The sequence below is a fragment of the Barbatula barbatula genome, assembly GCF_947034865.1.
Source record: "Barbatula barbatula genome assembly, chromosome: 17".
In the NCBI taxonomy this organism is placed as follows: Eukaryota; Metazoa; Chordata; class Actinopteri; order Cypriniformes; family Nemacheilidae; genus Barbatula; species Barbatula barbatula.
In genome coordinates, this window is record NC_136780.1 from 19383366 (window position 1) to 19403094 (window position 19729).

At 42.5% G+C, this 19729-nt stretch overlaps 1 protein-coding gene across 4 annotated transcripts in view; it reads left to right on the plus strand.

The window, feature by feature from the left end:
• Window positions 1–19729, plus strand: part of LOC306906856 (6-phosphofructo-2-kinase/fructose-2,6-bisphosphatase-like) — a 52761-nt gene that overhangs the window by 931 nt on the left and 32101 nt on the right. For all 4 annotated transcript variants that reach the window (XM_079478544.1, XM_079478543.1, XM_079478546.1 and 1 more), the window contains exons 2-5: window positions 7123–7248; window positions 7430–7526; window positions 7600–7666; window positions 7812–7886. In XM_079478544.1, coding sequence (XP_079334670.1) covers window positions 7123–7248; window positions 7430–7526; window positions 7600–7666; window positions 7812–7886 — 365 coding nt within the window. The remainder of the gene's footprint in view (window positions 1–7122; window positions 7249–7429; window positions 7527–7599; window positions 7667–7811; window positions 7887–19729) is intronic.

The window sequence follows — 19729 nt, forward strand, 5'->3', positions numbered from 1 at the left end:
TCTGAAAATTACAGAGCATCTTTTCTGGTATTAATAGTATTTCTAACTGAAATTTGAGATAAAAGTTGCGAGTAGTTTACAGAATGAAGCAAAAATGTTCATTTAACCTAAACACATCCTATAAAGAGAACATTTTAAAATCAGAAAGACGGTCTCTGAAATGGTCTCTTAAGTTTTTCCACGTCTTTATATCCTACATTGAAAGGCTGAAGAAGCTGCTGTTCTCATTACACTCGGAGTAATGGGCTCTCCCAAAACTTCTATATTTAACTTCACTTAACTCCATGCTCGTGTAGATTAAACATAAATTGACTTTGTGTTGATAAAGTTGACTTTGTGTTATATAATCTCATTGAAAACATTCAATTAGCACAAATAATTGAAAGATCTTATGACTGATTCTATATAAACCCCTGAATGAACTTGATTCTCCACAGAAGTCCACATGACATTTTTTTTTATTAATATAGAAAGAAAACTAAGCAAATTCAAAGCACCTAGACGATAATTATCATTAACAACAATCAACATTACTAAAACTAAAAGCAGTTAAAACCTTTAGGACCTTTAATAGCAACTATTTAGAACTCCCAACAGTTCATATTCTCTGACTAAACATAAATAATTTAAACATTCACACACAAGAGACTTACAGGTAATCCACATTGCACTTTTATAATGGATCTACTAGTGAAAAACAGCTCACTATCAGTTCAGCTTCAGCACTCATTAAATACATAATGTGTCACTTTCTTACACTTTCTGTAAGTGGCCCTAAACTAATATCAGTTTTTGCTTTTCATGTCCCATCCTCTGGTTTCTGAGGACACCAGAGGTTGCCAGTCCAAGCTCCGGTTCTCCTCCGGATGTTCTTCCCACTTCAGCCAAATGCTTGTCAAGTCAACTTTATTTATATAGCACTTTATACAATTGTCATTGTTACAAAGCAGGTTTACATGAAACATATTGACTACAAGCAAAACATTTATAGTAATACAAATAAAAACAAAAAAGATTAAAACAAAGAGGAAAGACACACACAGATTCAAACACACCCACATACAGAAAACTCCTCACACACAATATGCACACATACTAACACACATTGACACACACAAATGCGGACGCGCAGGCCCACAAATTCCTTTCTGCAGTGTTAATTAAGTAAAACTTTAAAATTCTAAATCTGAAGATGTCCCAACGGCCAGGCAAACAGTGCAAAACAGTATGCAAACCTTGGCGAGGAACCCAAAACAAATAAAACTGCCGTGAACTGAGGGGAAGGTAGTGTAGTGCACTGCTCTGCCGCCCGCTGCTCATGGCGGTCCGGGCAAGCACGGCTGTCATCTCCACATTGATGGGCTCCACCTACCATAGCCAGGAGCTGCAGGGAGTCCTCAGCGTCTGATATCAGAAAATTACCACCAGATGTTGCATCCAAAATCTCATCCTCTGCTCGCTGGGAGACAGGTTCGGTGAACGTGATGGGACCAGGGTGGTGCGAGGCAATGCTACGATGGAGTTAGGCCCACCGGTACTCCCATTTCACCACCGCCTCTCGCTGCCGCAGGCGCCTTTTTAGCCGCTGTCGGGCAGAAAGCAAACGGTGTTGTGATCATAATACTATTACCACGTCAGCCGTGATCATAATACTATTACCACGAACGCTACTTCAGCAAGCCAGGGACCCAGACATGTTATGTAGGTATTGTGCCTGTCTGGCTCCAGGATGGTGCGGTCACACCCAAGACTACAGCGTCGAGATATGCCTGGAAACATGTGCACGCTGCAAAAGAATTTGCTCTTTTAGAAATATGCTCTTGAAGTGAAGACACCTCCGACCAGCTACTGAAACGCCCAGGGGAATCACAAACGCCAGGACGAGTTCCGCGTCGTAGATCCAGTAGGAAGAATTGAAGATCACTCAACATAAGCCTCGCAGGTTCCGAAGAACAAAAAGGGCACGCCAACTTCCCTTTAATAATCACGCCAACTTAAATTAATGGGCACGCCAACTTCCCTTTTATACCCATATGTACGGGGCGGAGTCTGACGTGCCGTCCCGTTTGCCAAGTTCATTGGCCTTTTCAAAGTAGAATCGGAGTGTAATAAAGATCCATAGAAGGGAAGGAAGGAGGCGGGAACCGGCGAACATTCAAACATGAAAACTTTAATTAAATAAACAATAAACACGGAAGTAACTGACCGACAGCCACCTCACGGTCGACTGCCGGCCATAAAACATACACAAACTAAACATATGTCCGGGCCCGGTCCTCTCTCGTCAACAGTCCTGCCGATCGTCCTTTTAAGCTCCCAATCTCCTCCGTGATAAGATGCGGGACCGGTGCGCGCACAGCTGCTTGCACTGATCACTCACGCCACCGGCCCCGCGTCACGGCTCTCGTCCCGCCTTCCTCACCACACGGAGATGGTAGGCTCTCAAGTCAAACCCCATTCTGTCAGTCTCGACACAACTTCAAGAGACCGACAGAAAGGGAACTGATGTATACAACAGCTAGAGATTCAGGCTGAATGATTTTCCTCATCTTGGCAGAATAAAGTCAAGTCAAGTCAGCTTTATTAATATAGCGCTTTTTACAATTTTCATTGTAACAAAGCAGCTGTACAAGAAAACATTGATTATAACTAAAGCATAAAAGGTTATGGAAGTCAAAACACAGGTCAAATATCAGACACACAATAAATTCCTATATGCAGTGTTAATTAAATAAGACTATCAAATTCTAGCAGCCCCCCGGCCAGGCAAACAGTGCAAAACAGTATGCAAACGGTGGCGAGGAACCCAAAACCTCAGAGGGAAACCAGGCCTTACCAGGGGATTCCAGTTCCCCTCTGGCAAAAACTGTTGCCTCTGCACAAGCTGGACAGTGCTTGCACAACAAGGCAAAATAAAAAACAAAGTTAGATTTAAAATTATCATTAATAATCTAATAGCGACTGAAGTTTTGTAGAGTCGCCACGTCCTTCTTCCAGCATTTGTCAGGTCTGGGAATGGATTGCGCCCTGCCCGCTCCGGTAACCTTGGACTGTATCCTGCCCGCTCTAGTAACCTTGGAACAATGAGACCAGACTGGCTGAGAGTAGAGTACTGTTCTGCACTCTTTGATGCAACAAATGCATCAGTTGTTATTGGAAGTGTCCCTGGTTCCGGTTGATCTAACTAGTGCAGCCTAGATCTTTGAAATATATATATTATGATAGTCTAGTGTATGCAAGATTAAAAAGATGCGTCTTTAGTCTAGATTTAAACTGACAGAGTGTGTCTGCCTCCCTGACAGTGCAGGGAAGACTGTTCCAAAGTTTAGGCGCTAGATAGGAAAAGGATCTGCCGCCTGCACTTGATTTTGAAATTCTAGGTATTACCAACTGACCTGACACCTGAGAGCGTAGTGCATGTGATGGACTATAATACGTTAGAAGTTCTCTCAAGTAGTGAGGAGCTAAACCATGCAGGGCTTTATAGGTAATAAGCAAGATTTTAAAGTTTATGCGATGCTTTATAGGTAACCAGTGCAAGGTTGACAGAACCGGAATAATATGCTCATACATTTTTGTACGTGTAAGAACTCGAGTTGCCGCATTTTGGACCAGTTGGAGTTTTTGTAATAGGCCTGCAGGGCAACCACCTAATAGTGCATTACAGTAATCTAGTCTTGATGTCATAAAGGCATGTATTAGCTTCTCTGCATCTGATGATGACAGCATATGACGTAGTTTAGATATATTTTTAAGATGGAAAAACGCAATTTTACAGGTGTTGGCGACCTGGTTCTCAAATGACAGAGTACTATCGAATATAAATCCAAGATTCTTAGCTGAAGATGAGGGTTTTATGGAACATCCATCAATAGTTAAGCAGTATTCTTGGTTGTTACGTAGGGCGGTTTTCAGTCCGATAAGTAACACTTCAGTTTTGTCCGAGTTCAGTAATAAAAAATTGCTACTCATCCACTTTTTTTATATCGACTATGCATTCCACTATTCGATGGAATTGCTGTGTTTCATGAGGCTTCGAGGAAATATAAAGTTGCGTATCATCAGCATAACAGTGAAAGCTTACTCCGTGTCGCTTTATTATATCTCCTAGAGGTAGCATGTATAATGCGAAGAGCATAGACCCTAAGACTGAGCCCTGTGGTACACCGTACTGGACTTGCGATTTGCGTGATACCTCATTCTTTATTGCTATATATTGAAAACGGTTGCATAAATAAGATCTGAGCCATTTCAAAGCTATTTCCTTAATACCGACATCATTTTCGAGTCTATGTAGGGTGCCCCAGTGCTGTCCGAATTAGTCCACTTCAATCAGTGAGTGAGTTATCTAAGTGAACTAATGTAGGAAACAGTAAATAAGGTTATAGCGGGCAATTTCAGACACAGCCTTACTGTCCTGCAAGGTTCAGCTCACCTGAACAATCTAATCAGGGTTAGGTTTAGGCTTCTGGATCCATTGAAAATTGCAGATGTTGGACTTTTCATTCAGTCCTGCATGTTCAAAAATTTGAGATATTGAAGAGACAATTTTTCACAAAAATAAGTGAAGTTTATTATCAGATTTAAAAGTTTAACAGCGTGCTGGGTTGTTCTCTCCACAATGAGCTAAAACCAACAACCCCTAAAGTTTCACAAAAACACATTAAATACAGAATGTGACGTCGATCTCTCTTCTGGTTTCTTTGTTCCCTCCTAGCCAATCTGTGACCTCCTCCTTATCTGGGCGGTTCTTCTTTCTTTTGGCAGCCAATCAGTGCCGCCACCTCGAACTGACTCCACTTTCAAAATCTGTAAAACAACATGTTCCCCAAAATACGTTGTGTGTGTGTGTGCTCCCTTTTCGAGTCCACATTCCTTCCCTCAAGAAGAAGAGGTTTCTCGTTACACATACACATAAACAGAACATGCTTTTCCCTTCAGTTCTGGGCCGTTTCCTTTGGGAGCCGGTCTGGGCTACCATCCCCCATCTGCAGGTAGCCTCTTCTCGTAGCAACCCCCACTTACTGACCACATTCCGATCTCTGGAAAAACACATTCTTACAATTGGGGGAACTTTTGAAACCAGCCTTTGTCTGCAAGTTTCCTTGCCTTTAACAAAACATCTTTTCAATAGTTATACAGCGTACACATGGTTATATAATTAAAACACATCTATTAAACTTAAAACACTTCATAATTTTGACACACACACAAAAGTGTACTGGTTAAAAGACAAAGAAACACTTCTGGTACACTTCTGGTTTTATCCATTGATTTTAATTCCCACACAGACAGGCATTTTGGAGCAGGTTGAATCTTTTCTTTGCAGGAAATTTGCCTCCTGGAAAAGGGTTGCAGACCTAGTATGTACTGTAATGTGTTTGTAGCGACAATGAGTCTTGGGGAAAGATCAACTCAAATGGATTGAACATTCATTGATTTATGAATATAATCTGCTGGTCGTTCATATTAAATCTCAATTTTCCCGATAAGGGAAAATGTTTAATTTAGTACAAGTAACCTCTTATAGAATTGTTTAAGTTATATGACTATTTCGTTTGTCCTGCAAACTATAGTCATAACTTCTCACTCAATTCTCAATAAGGGATTACTGCCTTACGAACGTCTAAAATAGTCTTAATTTTCTGATCAGGACAAATTAATACTTCCTAGGTTCGTACTGTTTATATCACTGAAATAGTAATACACTAAAGCGTAGGTAACGTTAATATCTTAGTTTCATTGACTTCGAGCATGTGGTGCAAATAACATATTCAGCTCACATGTACTTTTTGGGATTTTAATAAACACAACTAGAGAGTATAACACTACGGTTTCACACAGAGTAAATATGCAAAGACATATACGTATAATAAAACAAAACAATTAAGGCAACAGGAAAGAGAGAGAAAAGAGAGAGACACAACGTTTCACTCCGTTCCTTACAAGAGACCTCAAGCAGCTTAAATTATCCCGAAAGGGAGCAATTAGACGACCTTTAAATGCAGTTTGATTGAAATAGGAAGATACTTGCTTTGTGCTGCTTCGTGCGTGTGTGTGTAAATCGGGTAAAATGTTCTGCGGCGTTCAATAGTCCTTTCCGGGGCCTGTGGGGTGTGGCTCCAGGCTGCGTCAAGCAAGGTTGCGGTTGCTAAGCGATGGAAGTCCGTTCTTGCTCGCGGTTATACCGAACTTATAGTCAAACTCAGATGACCAAACAAAGGAGTTTGTCAACGAAACGAAAGTTACAGAAAAGCAGCGAAAACTTCTTGCAAAAGGGTTTGGTCGTAGAGGTCTCCCGGAGATGTCCTTGGAAGTTGTGTTGTTTTTCTTTTGGCGGAATGCTGGTCTCTCTTTTGGCGGAATGCCACGATTAACGTTAGGCATCTAATTTTATAGATAAGATCGGCTATACCTCTCTTTTACGATGGCCCAATCGGATATAAGAGATCGAGGCGGGAAGAATTCTCTTTGTTTCGCGGACTCCCTCCTCCTGGCTAATCTAATGGGGGTGGCTAAAAAAAAAAAAAAAAACATTTACCCTTTGATAGCTGGTACTCCTGTAATATTGCATCGTGTGGTAATCTCTAAACGAAATTCGATATATTCACATTTTTGTGGTTACAGAGGTACCAAACACTATGATTCTGTGCCTCAGGAATGCATAGATGTACAATTATTACCGTTACCGGCATACAGGGTTCATTGAACATACAGTTAACGTCGTGGCTGTTTTATGTATAGCATTTGAAAACATTGAATCAATAAACATATACATTTAATACAGTTTCAGCTAGTTGTTGTCAATGAAGCCCTTATATGGTCATCCTCGTGAATTCTTTGGTGTGTGCGTAAATGCAGTCCGCGTGTGTTTGGGGGGTCATGTGTGTGCGAAGTGCGGAGATCATCTGACCTCGCCATTTGGAGGCAATAAAAGTCACGCGGATCTCCTGGAGGGCAATAAACTGACTAATTAATCTGTTCTGCCGCAGACAGGGTGGCGTCTTCAGGATAACTTATGTTGGTATGCTGGTGTGAACAACAGGGCTGTGTTTAGCGTGATCTGACAACGTGCCTGCCAGATGGCCTACCATCCTCATTAGTGTTACATGTTTGTTGCAGCGTCAGTGCCACAGTTCACCAACTCTCCTACCATGATTGTGATGGTTGGTCTGCCTGCTCGTGGAAAGACCTACATCTCCAAGAAACTCACACGCTACCTCAACTGGATTGGAGTTCCCACTAAGGGTGAGAGTCACTCAATATGAGTCAATGAGATTTGATGTTATTATTGACAGCTTTAATAAATGCTGATATAAGGTCTGTATATCATTCCATTTAGCATAGCCTTGTTTTGTCAGGGTTCAGAATTACAACTGAATCAGTTCATGGACTTAAATGACAGACAGATGTGCAATTCATTCAACAGTGTTTAATGTGGGACAGTACCGTCGAGATGCCGTCCGCACTAATATGAATTATGAATTCTTCCGGCCAGACAATGAAGATGCCATGAGGATTCGCAAGTAAGAAACAAACTCTCTTTTGACCTGTTCTTGTGACAGTGCTCGTTTATGTAATTTATGTGTCTATGCTTAGAGCATGTGCTCTGGCAGCGTTGAAGGATGTCTGTTCTTACTTCACCCAAGGTCACGGACAGGTGGCGGTAAGTGTACACGCGCACACACGCACACACACACACAAAATGTGCTGGATTTTCTCCTATGTTTTCATTTAAGTTTTGGTGTTTCAAATGCTGTCAGTATGTAAAAGCTTTTATCATTCACAATAATAAGAAATGATGCCCGCAGGTCTTTGATGCCACCAACACGACGAGAGAACGCAGAGAGATCATTCTGAGCTTTGCTAAAGAAAACGGCTATAAAGTGAGCTTTATTTCTCTTACAAGTAGAGGTGGGTAGAGTAGCCAAACATTTTACTCAAGTAAAATTACAAGTAACTAGAGAACTCTATATAAAGTCACTTTTTTAAAAATTACTTGAGTAAAAAAAGTATGTATTCAATGAAAAAAACTCCTCAAGGAGCAAGTTACTAGTTACACTGGATCTGATTATATACTGTCAATAATATTATTACATATTATAATATGTTTATATCAATATATTTATATACAATTTTAATCAATATTTTAATTATTATTATTATCATAAGCAGATATCTTTGCAATATACACACAGAGACTAAAAAATAGATATGTAAATTTCACTTCGTCTCAATGCCAATGTTATTTTGAATAATAGATCATGTCAATTCAACTTTATTTATATAATGCTTTTTACAATTTTCATTGTTACAAAGCAGCTGTACAAGAAGCTCCTCCGTGAGAGATACGCAAGACCCGTGCACACACAGCTGATGCTCGTTATCACTCACGTCCCCGGCCTCGTGCCTTTCCCTCACGGCTCTTGTCCCGCCAAGCCTCAGTCAGACGCCAAAATCAGATAATTTGTAACTTTGATCAAAGCAGTCTCTGTACTGTGATGTGCTTTAATTCCAGACTGGAAATCTTCATTGATGTCATTCCTTTGGATGAAGGAACATAATTGAGTTGAGACTACTTTTTCCAGAACTTTAGATATGAAAGGCAGATTCGATATAGGTCTGTAAGTTATTTATTGCTAAAACTCTTGCAAGGCAGTTTTAAACCAGGTGTATTCCTACCTATCCCAGAACAAACTACTGGATGACAAGCAGTCTGGCTTCAAAACAAACCACTCCACTGAGACTGCACTGCTATTGGTCACAGAAGCACTGCGTCTAGCCACGGCAGAATCTAAATCCTCGGTTCTGATTCTGCTAGACCTATCTGCACCGTTTGACCCTGTAAATCACCAGATACTGCTAGCAACCCTGTCATCTCTAGGAATCTTAGGCTCCCCTATCCGCTGGTTCAAATCCTCCCTCTCCAGCAGATTCTTCAGGGTGTCATGGAGGGGCTCGCTGTCCACTGCTCACCACATGATCACTGTGGTCCCTCAGGGCTCGGTGCTTTGGCCGCTGCTTTTTCCATCTACAAGACATCCTTGGGACCCATCATAAGGGCACACGGCTTCTGGTATCACTGTTATGCTGACGACACCCAGATCTACGTCTCGTTTCACCCAGATGATACCACTGTAGCAGCTCGCATAACAGACCGGCCTAGATTACATTTTAGCTGGGATGAAAGAGCATCACCTCCAGCTGAACCCGGCCAATGCAGAACTACTATTGTTTCTAGCACACCTCACTGTGCAACACGATCTCACCATCCAAGTAGATTTGAAGGTATAGGGTCTAGCATGCATATTGTTGATATAGATGGAGGATTTTAGATAGTTCATCGTGATTTACGGTAAAAAATAATAGCAATTTCTCCTTAGGGGCGCTGTAGTTAGTTGTTTGTTCAGGTTTCACTTCTGGTTGCATAGTTATAATTTTTCCTCTAATATCTTGGATTTTTGAATTTGTGAAGTCGTTCATAAATTCATCACTGCTATGCTGATATACAGAATCAGAAGTTGCTGACGATTTATTTTTTGTTAATTTAGCCACTGTGTTAAATTAAAACCTTGGGTTGTGCTGGTTTCTTCTATTAGTGGTGAAAAGTAGGCGGATCTAGACTCTTTTAGGGCTTTCCTGTATTTTCGAATACTATCCTTCCATGATGTATGAAATACCAGAAAATCTTTTTCATGCCGCTTTCCTTAGAGCCTGAGTGTGTTCAATAGCGTTTCCGAGGTGGTGGAGTTAAAATTTTCAATGGTAAAGTCAAGATCTTCAACGTTATTACTCATGCTAGAGATTTGAGACAATTCAGGCAGATTATCAAGAAACACACCTTTGGTAGTCAAAGATATTGTTCTACCATATTTGTATAAACTAGGAGTTTGATTTGCAACCAAAGGTCAGTGAAGCAAGCATGATACCAGATAATGATCTGAAATGTCTTCGCTCTGATGAATGATTTTAACTTCGTCCACATTTTTGTCTTGAAGTATGATTACGAAGGTGAGTGGGTCCTGACACGTGTTGTCTAACGCCCATGGAGTTAAGATTGTCTTTAAAAGCCATTCCTAAAGCATCTGTATCGTTATCTACGTGGATGTTAAAGTCACTGACAACAAGGACTCGGTCTACGGCCAGTACTAGTTCAGATAAGAACCCACCAAATTCTTTAATAAAATCTGTGTGGTGCCCAGGAGGCCCATATACAATAACCAGAATACATTTAAAATGTGTTTTATCCTTAGTATTAGAAGTGTCATGCCTCTCATTGTCATGATTTCCTAGCCTTGTGGCAGGGTCATGACAGTGCCCACGTGTTTTGTGTGAGACACATGACATTGCTTGTTTTGACGTGCCATGTATCCTCCTGTCTCGTCGTTATAATATTGTTGACAAAAAGTGCTTTTAAAGTTGCTCTGACCTGAAAAAAGGGCACACCCCCAAAAAAGTAGTAAACACTGAAATACAGCACTCAATCACATTAACTAGTACTAACAATAACACAGAAAAACATGACTTGAGTCATAAAAATCCCTACATCAATATCCCTATCAAAATGCCTCCCTGAATTGTCTCTCCCTCTCCTGAATCCGCCTCTTTTCAGTGGGCATCTTGGCTTCAAACAATTCCCAAAATAGTGATAGGATTTAGGAATCATTACTTCCATCATTCATTCTTCTTGCTAAAACGAAATGTGAGAAGCTAACTATTAACAGATATGTAGCTTAGTTTGCCTAATGCCTACCTACCATAACAAATAGTAGCCTAGACTGTTTATCTGCAAGCTATCTGTCTTATTATTTAGGCTAAAAGTAGGACACTTTGCAGCATTTAGTGAGGCAAGAATATATATGCATAGGACTCTGGTGTACTCGCAACTACAATACAATTTTGTGTATCATATTGATGGTATCATGATACAGTGATTCTGAAACAGCCTACTCTATTCATTACCAGACTTTTTTTTTTACCTAAGCCTTAGGGAAGATGTACCTGCAGCTTGTCTGTTACTTTTGTTTTTCTGTGCTGGCATGTCGCATGTCCCTTGACTACAAACGTCCATTTTACAGCGACATCCATGAAAGTGTCTCTACAGCTTTTTTATATAAAGTTGTGCTCTTTTGTCCATTCCGGATGAAATGACGTCTGACGTTTCAGCAAGTTTTCGTTATGATGTGACCAAGCCAGCATGTGGACTCCACTTCCACTTTTTTGGAGGCTTGTTTACATTTTTTTGTTTAACTTATTTTTTATTAACATTTACATTTAGTCATTTAGCAGACGCTTTTATCCAAAGCGACTTACGGATGAGGAAACATTGGAAGCAATTATACCAACATGGGCAACAAAATACATAAGTGCATCAAACTAGTCCATTAAAGCCTAGCACAGTAAACAAAGCTAAGAATAGTGAGGTCAGTAATTTTTTTTTTAGAAGGAGAGGGAAAAGAATTAGGATAAATCAATCAGAGACGTGTTGACGGAAGAGATGCGTTTTTAGGCGTTTTTTAAAGATGGCAACAGAGTCTGCTGATCTTGTAGCAGCAGCTAGATCATTCCACCAATGTGTACAGATCCAGAGAAGGTACGGGAGAGTGACTTATTTTCCTTTTTGGGATGGTACCACTAGTCGTTGTTCCTTTGCAGACCGCAGTGATCTGGCAGGAACATAGATCTGCTTTAGCGAGTGGAGATACGATGGTGCGGATCCAGTGGTGGTCTTGTAGGCGAGGAGCATAGCTTTGAACTTTATGCGGGCGGCAACAGGGAGCCATTGTAACCTGATGAAGAGCGGAGTTACATGCGCTCTCTTCCTAACTCTTGCCGCCACATTCTTGATCATCTGGAGAGGTTTGTGCAAGCAGGAAGTCCAGCCAGAAGCGCATTGCAATAATTCAGTTTGGACAAGACAAGAGCCTGGACTAGGACTTGCGTAGAGTGCTCCGATAGGAAAGGTCTCCAGGATACTCTGAATGACCTACCCGAGAGGTAGGACTCAAACCATTGCAAAGCCATTCCAGAGACACCCATAGCACTGAGAGAAGCCAGGAGGATGTGATGATTCACAGTGTCAAAAGCAGCAGCCAGATCCAGTAGGATGAGCACAGATGACATGGATGATGCTTTTGCCAGTCTCAGGGCTTCGATGACTCTGTGGAATGACCGGTCTTGAAACCAGACTGATTGCTGTCCAGGAGGTTGTTTCGCATGAGAAAGGAGGAGAGCTGGTTGAACACAACTCGCTCTAGGGCTTTGGCAATGAAGGGAAGAAGGGAAACAGGCCAGTAGTTTTCTAGCAGTGTAGGGTTGAGGGTGGGTTTCTTCAGAAGCGGTGTGATGCGGGTCTCTTTGAACGCTGTGGGAAATGTCCCAGTGTAGAGCGAAGAGTTGATGATGTGGGTCAGAGCAGGAACAACCGTTGGAGAGATGGCCTGGAGGAGATGGGTGAGGATGGGATCCAGTGGGCAGGTGGTAGGGTGGTTGGAACCTATGACCTTGGAAACATCAGCTTCAGACAGAGGAGGGGAGCACACACGTGTCAGGGATGTGGGCGGGATCAACAGGTGGTGCCGTAGAAAACTGGCTGCTGATGGCGGTAGTTTTCTTAACGAAGAACGATGCAAAATCAGCAGCTGTTAACTCCGATGAAGGTGCAGGAGCAGGCGGACAGAGGAGAGCAGAGAAGGTTTTGAAGAGCGTTCGAGAGTCCGGAGAGTTGCAGATCTTCGTGTGTTTGTAATCTGTTTTTGCAGAGGTGACGTCTACAGGGAAAGTAGAGAGAAGAGATTGGTAGAGAGAGAGGTCTGCAGGGTCTTTTGACTTGCGCCATTTTCTCTCAGCTGACCGGAGGCTGGCGCGATGCTCACGCAGTACATCCGATAACCAGGGAGCCGACGGGGATGCACGGGCTGGTCCAGATGCAAGAGGGCATAGGTTGTCCAAGCAGGATGAAAGCGTGGAACACAGAGTGTCTGTGGCATTATCAGTATTCAAAAGAGAGAGCTCATCAGAGGGGGGGAGTGCAGAGAAGACAGCAGAGGAAAAACAGGAGGGAGGGATAGACCGCAGGTTGTGCCGGAAAGTGACCATCGGTAAGACATCTGCGTTGTCCGGAGCAGTGAGGTCGAGGGTGACGAAGAAGTGGTCAGACGTGTGCATCGGGGTGACCTGAGAGTGATGAGTGGAGCAGTACCTTGTGAAGATCAGATCTAGATGGTTTCCAGACTTGTGGGTTGCTGATGTGGAAACCTGCTCGAGGAGAAATTATGCGGTCAGGTTGATGAAGTCAGCAGCCTGTGGCTTTCCAATGTGGATGTTGAAGTCACCTAGTACCACTAGAGGAGTACCATCCTCAGGGAAGGATGAAAGAAGCACATCCAGCTCCTCCAAGAAATGTCCAAGCTGACCTGGGGGACGATATATAACTACAAAATTACTTTTTACAGGGTGTGTGATAGTAACATCATGAAACTCGAAGGAGCTGTTGTCACACATGGGTGTTAGCTGATTGGATTTCCAGTCTTTGGGGATAAGTAGACCGGTGCCTCCATCCCTTCCTGTGATGCGAGGGCTGTGGGAGAAAGTGTGGTTATGGGAGAGGGCAGCGGGAGTGGCAGAGTCCTCTGGTTTGATCCATGTTTCTATAAGTGCTACGATGGAAAGACCAGAATGTTTAACAGCAGATTGGCAGTTCCACAATCCTAATGGGAAAGTAGAAGGGGCAGTTGCTAGCAGTGATACATTGTGAAGATTATTAGCATTGTGTCGCCTTCGGCATGCGGCAGATGATTTACGTGTTGTGATAACAGAAAGGATTTTAAAACACATATTTAAAAGAAGCAGAAAGAAAATAGGGAGAAACATTAAAGATAACAATAAAGGATTAAGTATAAGTGCAAACAAGTAAGACAAAAAGTGTAAGTGTTAATACAAAACAAAATAGGTACAAAAGAAGTGCAATACTCAAGTGTCCTGTCGGTGTCCCGGGCTCGGTGGAGTCGCGCGCAGGTAGAGTCGATGTCTTTACTCTCTTCGGTCTTCACGCGATGAGGGCTGCACGCGACCACTGCCGCGGTGGGTAGTCGCTTTTTAAATACCGTCTAATTACTTTGATTCAACAGGTCCTGCCCTCAGATGACATGCGCACACAAAGCAAACCAATTAAATGACACGTAAATCATATTGAGTTCCCTTTCCCAGAAGTTCTCAATCGGCATTTTTATATATTGGTGTACCACCATCTGTTCATTAATCCTACTTACACTTCCTTTAGAGCCCATACTGGAGTCTATCCAATTTAACATGGGATGAGGAGCCAATTTAGCCGACCAAGGCACACCATGGGCTTTCAATGCCGATCTTAATCTTAGGTATAATGAAAAGGAGGACCTTGGTTGTTTACGTTTTTAACCAATGATATATCAGGTATTTATTTGACACCTCTTTCAGCCAATCATTTGTTTGACCAGAGACCTTACGGCGTCAGACGCTATGCTGCTACGTCCCAATAAATGTTCTAAAGCGGGTTTTGTTCAGGCCGATTCAGCACAACTCCAAAAAGGAGGACAAATGAGTGTCCGGTTTGAGGCTGCCCCGGATGCCGGACAGGTGGGCTTAAAATCCAGATGTATGGCCACCCTAGACAACGTTGAGTCGTATCATCCGGCCCTTCTAGGGCCGCTCATGCAGGCTCAGCTCAGGTGCCGGTCACGTGCAGCGCTGCACCCATATAAACAGAGTTTGCCCCTCCCCTTCTGACTTTCACTTTCGTTCCATGAATATTTTTTTTCTCTAGACATATGTGAAATTCTGCATCCATTGTATGATTTATTTATTTATTTTCCACCCCGGAAGGGCAACGTGAGTCGCTGCAGTTGATTATCTTTTTTTTTCTTTTTTTTGTTCATGTTTAATTTGTTTAACGTTAATTAAATAACCTTTAAGAGGTTTTAAACATTATTTTATGTTTGCTTATCTGGGGGAAGGACACAGTCTCTATTTTATGATGTTTAGGAGCAGGGATAACCTCTTGTTGTGCATTTTGTGTGTTCTGCAACGTGAGACGGCAAGCAGATGTCTCTCCTTGCTGGTCTTCCTGCAAAGGCTATCAAACCACTCCAGCTGGTTCAAAACGCAGCAGCACGCCTCGTCTTCCAACAGCCCAAAAGTGCTCATGTGACATCTCTTTTCATCTCTCTCCTCTGGGTACCGTTTGAAGCCCGTATCAGATTCAAGTCACTGATGTTTGCCTACAGGACTGTCACTGAATCTAAACCGGCATACTTTCATACCCTCCTACACTCCATTAAGAACCCTGCGTTCTGCAAACAAGCAGCGTCATGTATTGCCATCTCATAAGTGCAGTAAATCGCTTTCTTGCTTATTCTCCTTCACAACTTCTTCCTGGTGGAACATTCTTCCTAACTCGGCCCTGTCAACCACATATCTCATAACTTTCAAAAAAACACGTAAAACCCATCTCTTCAGTGAATACTTGACAGACAAATGAATGAAAAAAAATTAATGTACACTGATCCTCTCTCTTTCTCTCAACAGGTAATGTTCTAGCTTTTGTTGAAACTGGTAACATACTTCTAGATCTCTTACACAATTATACCGGAATTGAGGGACAGGCACTACAATGGTTCAGATCTTACTTATCATTTAAATGGGGAATCATCCAATCTTACGCAAGTAAATTATGGATCACCTCAGGGATCGGTTCTAGGACCCTTGCTATTATCCATATACATGCTGCCCCTCGGAAACATTATTAAAAAACATGGTATTAGCTTCCACTGTTATGCAGATGATACCCAGCTATATATCTCATCAAGACCAGATGATTCCTCCCAGCTATCCAAATTAGCAGAGTGCATCGAAGATATAAAACATTGGATGACTTGTAATTTCCTTCTTTTAAAAGAAATATTATTTATCAGACCAGACGAATGTTTCGGATTTTAACCTGCAAATTGAAGGATGTACTGTTACCCCAACAAATACAGTAAGAGATCTAGGCGTTATATTAGACAGCAACCTGTCATTTTGAAATCACATCTCAAATGTCACAAAAACAGCCTTTTCCACCTTAGAAATGTTGCCAATTTACAAAATATTCTGTGTGTTGCTGAGGCGGAGAAGCTTATTCATGCATTTGTGACCGCAAGACTTGACTACTGTATTGCACAATTTAGTGGCTGTTCTGCCTCATCAATTAACAAACTACAGTTAGTTCAGAATGCAGCTGCCAGAGTGTCATGATTCTGCCTTCTCTTGTCTTGATTTTCTAGTCTTGTGGCAGAATCATGACAGTTTTATGTGGAGAGAAGCATATTATTGTCAATCTGGACTTAATATTCATTCTTCTTTGTTAGTCTCTCTATTTAATGCCCTCTTGTCTGTTGTCTTGTGCTCGTTCTTTGTACATGTTTCCTGCCCTGTACTTAGAGTGTTCCAAGTTCATCTTCCTTTACCCTGTATGTATATTTCCAAGTTCCTTGTTTGGTTTTTCCCTGGTTGTTCATTTTCCCCCCCTTGTGGCTATTATTTGTTTTCTGTTTTGATATTTAGTTTGGTTAGTGTTTTCCCCATCGTGTGTGTTTGTTTTGTATTCATAATTAAAGTCTGTTTACCCATTCATCCCCGCTGCCTGCACTTGGGTTCTTCCACCATGTTCATGACACAGAGTTCTAACCAGGTCCAGAAAATACCATCACATAACCCCAATGTTATCAACCCTTCACTGGCTACCCATTAAGTATCGTATTGACTTCTTTTATTGAGTTCTTTTAACCACTTATAATGCCTTAAACGGTTTAGCCCCTACCTACATAGCAGAGCTTATATCACACTAGAAGCCATCACGCTCTCTAAGATCTCAAAACTCAGGACTTTTGATAACACCTAGAATAACTAAATCCACCAAAGGGGGGTCGAGCTTTCTCATACATAGCACCTAAACACTGGAATTGCCTTCGCAACACTATTCCAGGGTCAGACACACTCGGCCAATTTAAATCTAGATTAAAAACACATCTTTTCAGCCAAGCATTCACTTATGCTCAGTGGTAAGAGCATTACGTTAACAACGCAAGGTTGTGTATTCGAACCCAGGGGATAGCATTATCCTATACATTTTACATAGGTATCTGCAATGTAAGTCGCTTTGGATAAAAGCGTCTGCCAAATGACTAAATGCAAATGCAAAAAACATGCAATGTGTTTTACCTCTTTTATGTTTTTCTTATTTTCCCTTGTAAAGCTGCTTTGGAACCATGCACATTGTGAAAAGCGCTATATAAATAAAATTCAACATTCGATTAGCACCTATTATATTATTGCTCCTGTATGACATATCGCTTATTGCTCCCTTAACTCTTTGTAAGTCGCTTTGGATAAAAGCGTCTGATAAATGACTAACTGTAAATATCAACACTGCACTCGTCTATATGAGTAAGCCCAGCAGGGTTATTAATAGGCAGGAAGATCCATACCACGCTGCCCAAGAAAAACCTGCAACCGAAATGGCCAAATAGACTGATGGTGAAGGAAAGAGACACGTTTGGATAAACAGCAACACGCCTTTTACTTCTATCAGAGACATGGAAGGAGAAAATGACCTGCGTTGACGCCCTGTATGTCAGGATTCCTCCGGTAACCATGCCTCTTTTGCCCGTCATTCCGCCCACTCGTTCGTCATCACTCGAATTCTAATCGTCATCACCTGGATCCTATCTGCAACTCACCCTTTATAACCTGCACTCACCCTTCAGTCCTCGTCTGGTCTCGTCTCTACATAGACACACAGACTCACCTCTCCTCATCCAGATCCTCAAGTTCGTCTTCAACCAGTCTTCGTCATCAGTTTCGTGTCATCTTCCATCAATGTTCATAGAGACTTTATACTGCAAGCTAAGTCATTCTTACCAGCTCTAAATCTGTTTATTCACCATTGTATCTGGAGTTCGTTCCATTCTGCTGATTAAATATATATTACACTCCACCCCCTGTTGTCTTCCTGTCTGTAACCTGACAGAAGACCAGACCAAATATGCAGAATCCTACGGATTCCGGAGAAGACTGTCCGTCAGCGAATCCACATACCGCCCCCACAACCAGCCAACAGGCTGCTTCTACTTCATTTCAGCGATCATCTTCTGCTTCATTCACTGTCTCCGCATGTCCCATGGCCCGACCAGCAACTTTCTCCGGTGAGGCAGAAGACTGCAGTGGGTTCCTACTTCAGGTATCGCTTTACTTTTCAATGCAACAATCTCAATATGCTAACGACTCAGCCTGAGTCGCCTTCATCATTTCCTTATTGTCTGGAAGAGCACTTCAGTGGGCGCAATCGCTGTGGAATTTTAACTCTGATGTTATCAAGACCCTCGCTAGTTTTATTCAACACTTCAAGGAAGTTTTTGGCCAAGCAGCCGCCGATCTCTCTCTGTCCATGATCAGCTCTTTAATCTTCGACAAAGCAAGTCTTCTGTGAGCACCTATGCACTTCAGTTCCGTACCCTTGCGGCTTCCAGTGGTTGGAATGAAATGGCACTGATCACCGCTTTTCGTCAAGCGTTGAATCCCAACATTCGTCAACTCCTGGTGGTGTATGATGAAACCATGGGTCTCGAAAACCTCATCCAGAAAACCATCAGAGTTTCTCAACGCCTAGCCGCCTGCAATCTATTGGAGCCCACTGTAAGTCTTCCGCCCACGGGTCCATCCACTTCAGCACCAGAGCCCATGGAGATTGGCTCCTCCCAATTACCGACATCTGAACGTCAAAGACGGATTCTTCAACATTTTTGCTAATACTGCGCTTCAGACAAACATCTCAGTGCCTGTCCCATTCGACCTCCTCGCCCAGCGGTAAGTTCCATTCAAGTCTCTACGAAGATTGCAGCGTTGAACCGTACCACTGTACATCTCCTGACCGCATGTGTTTCTGTCTCAGCGCAAGCTCTCATCGACTCAGGCTCCGCGGGGAACTTCATTTCCCCACAGCTCCTTCAGAAGTTGAATCTTCACAAACGTCGTAATCACCAAGACCTACAGATTCACACCATCCAAGGGAAACCGCTGGGCAGAGGTCGTATCCGGTATCATTCTCCTACCTTAACTCTTCGCATAGGAAGCCTACACTCGGAGCAAATCTCGTTTATGGTGCTGGAGGAATCCACAGCCGAACTCATCTTGGGACGCCCATGGCTGGTACAACATCAACCGACCCTCCACTGGGAATCCGGGGAGATCCTGCAGTGGGGCGATGATTGTCATCGGACTTGTCTACCCTCTATCAAGAAATCGTCTTCTTCATCATCTATGTCAAAACTGAAGATTTCGGTCTGTTCTACCCCCGTCAAACACCCTGAAGTTCAACCACAGGTGTAGATTCGAGTGGAGTATCTGGCGTTCCAGGATGTGTTTAGCAAGAAATAAGCAACCAAGTTACCACCTCACCGGCCATGGGACTGCGCTATCGACTTGCTACCTGGAGCTACTCTCCCAAAAGGACGAATCTATCCCCTGTCGATCCCGGAGCAGAAGGCCATGGAGGAGTATGTGGAGGAAGCGTTACAACAACGGTTTATTCGTCCATCTATCTCCCCTGCTGCTTCGAGTTTCTTCTTTGTTGGGAAAAAGGGGGCCTGAGGCCTTGTATCGACTATCGTAACCTCAACTCTAAAACTGTAAAGTTCAGCTATCCTCTTCCTCT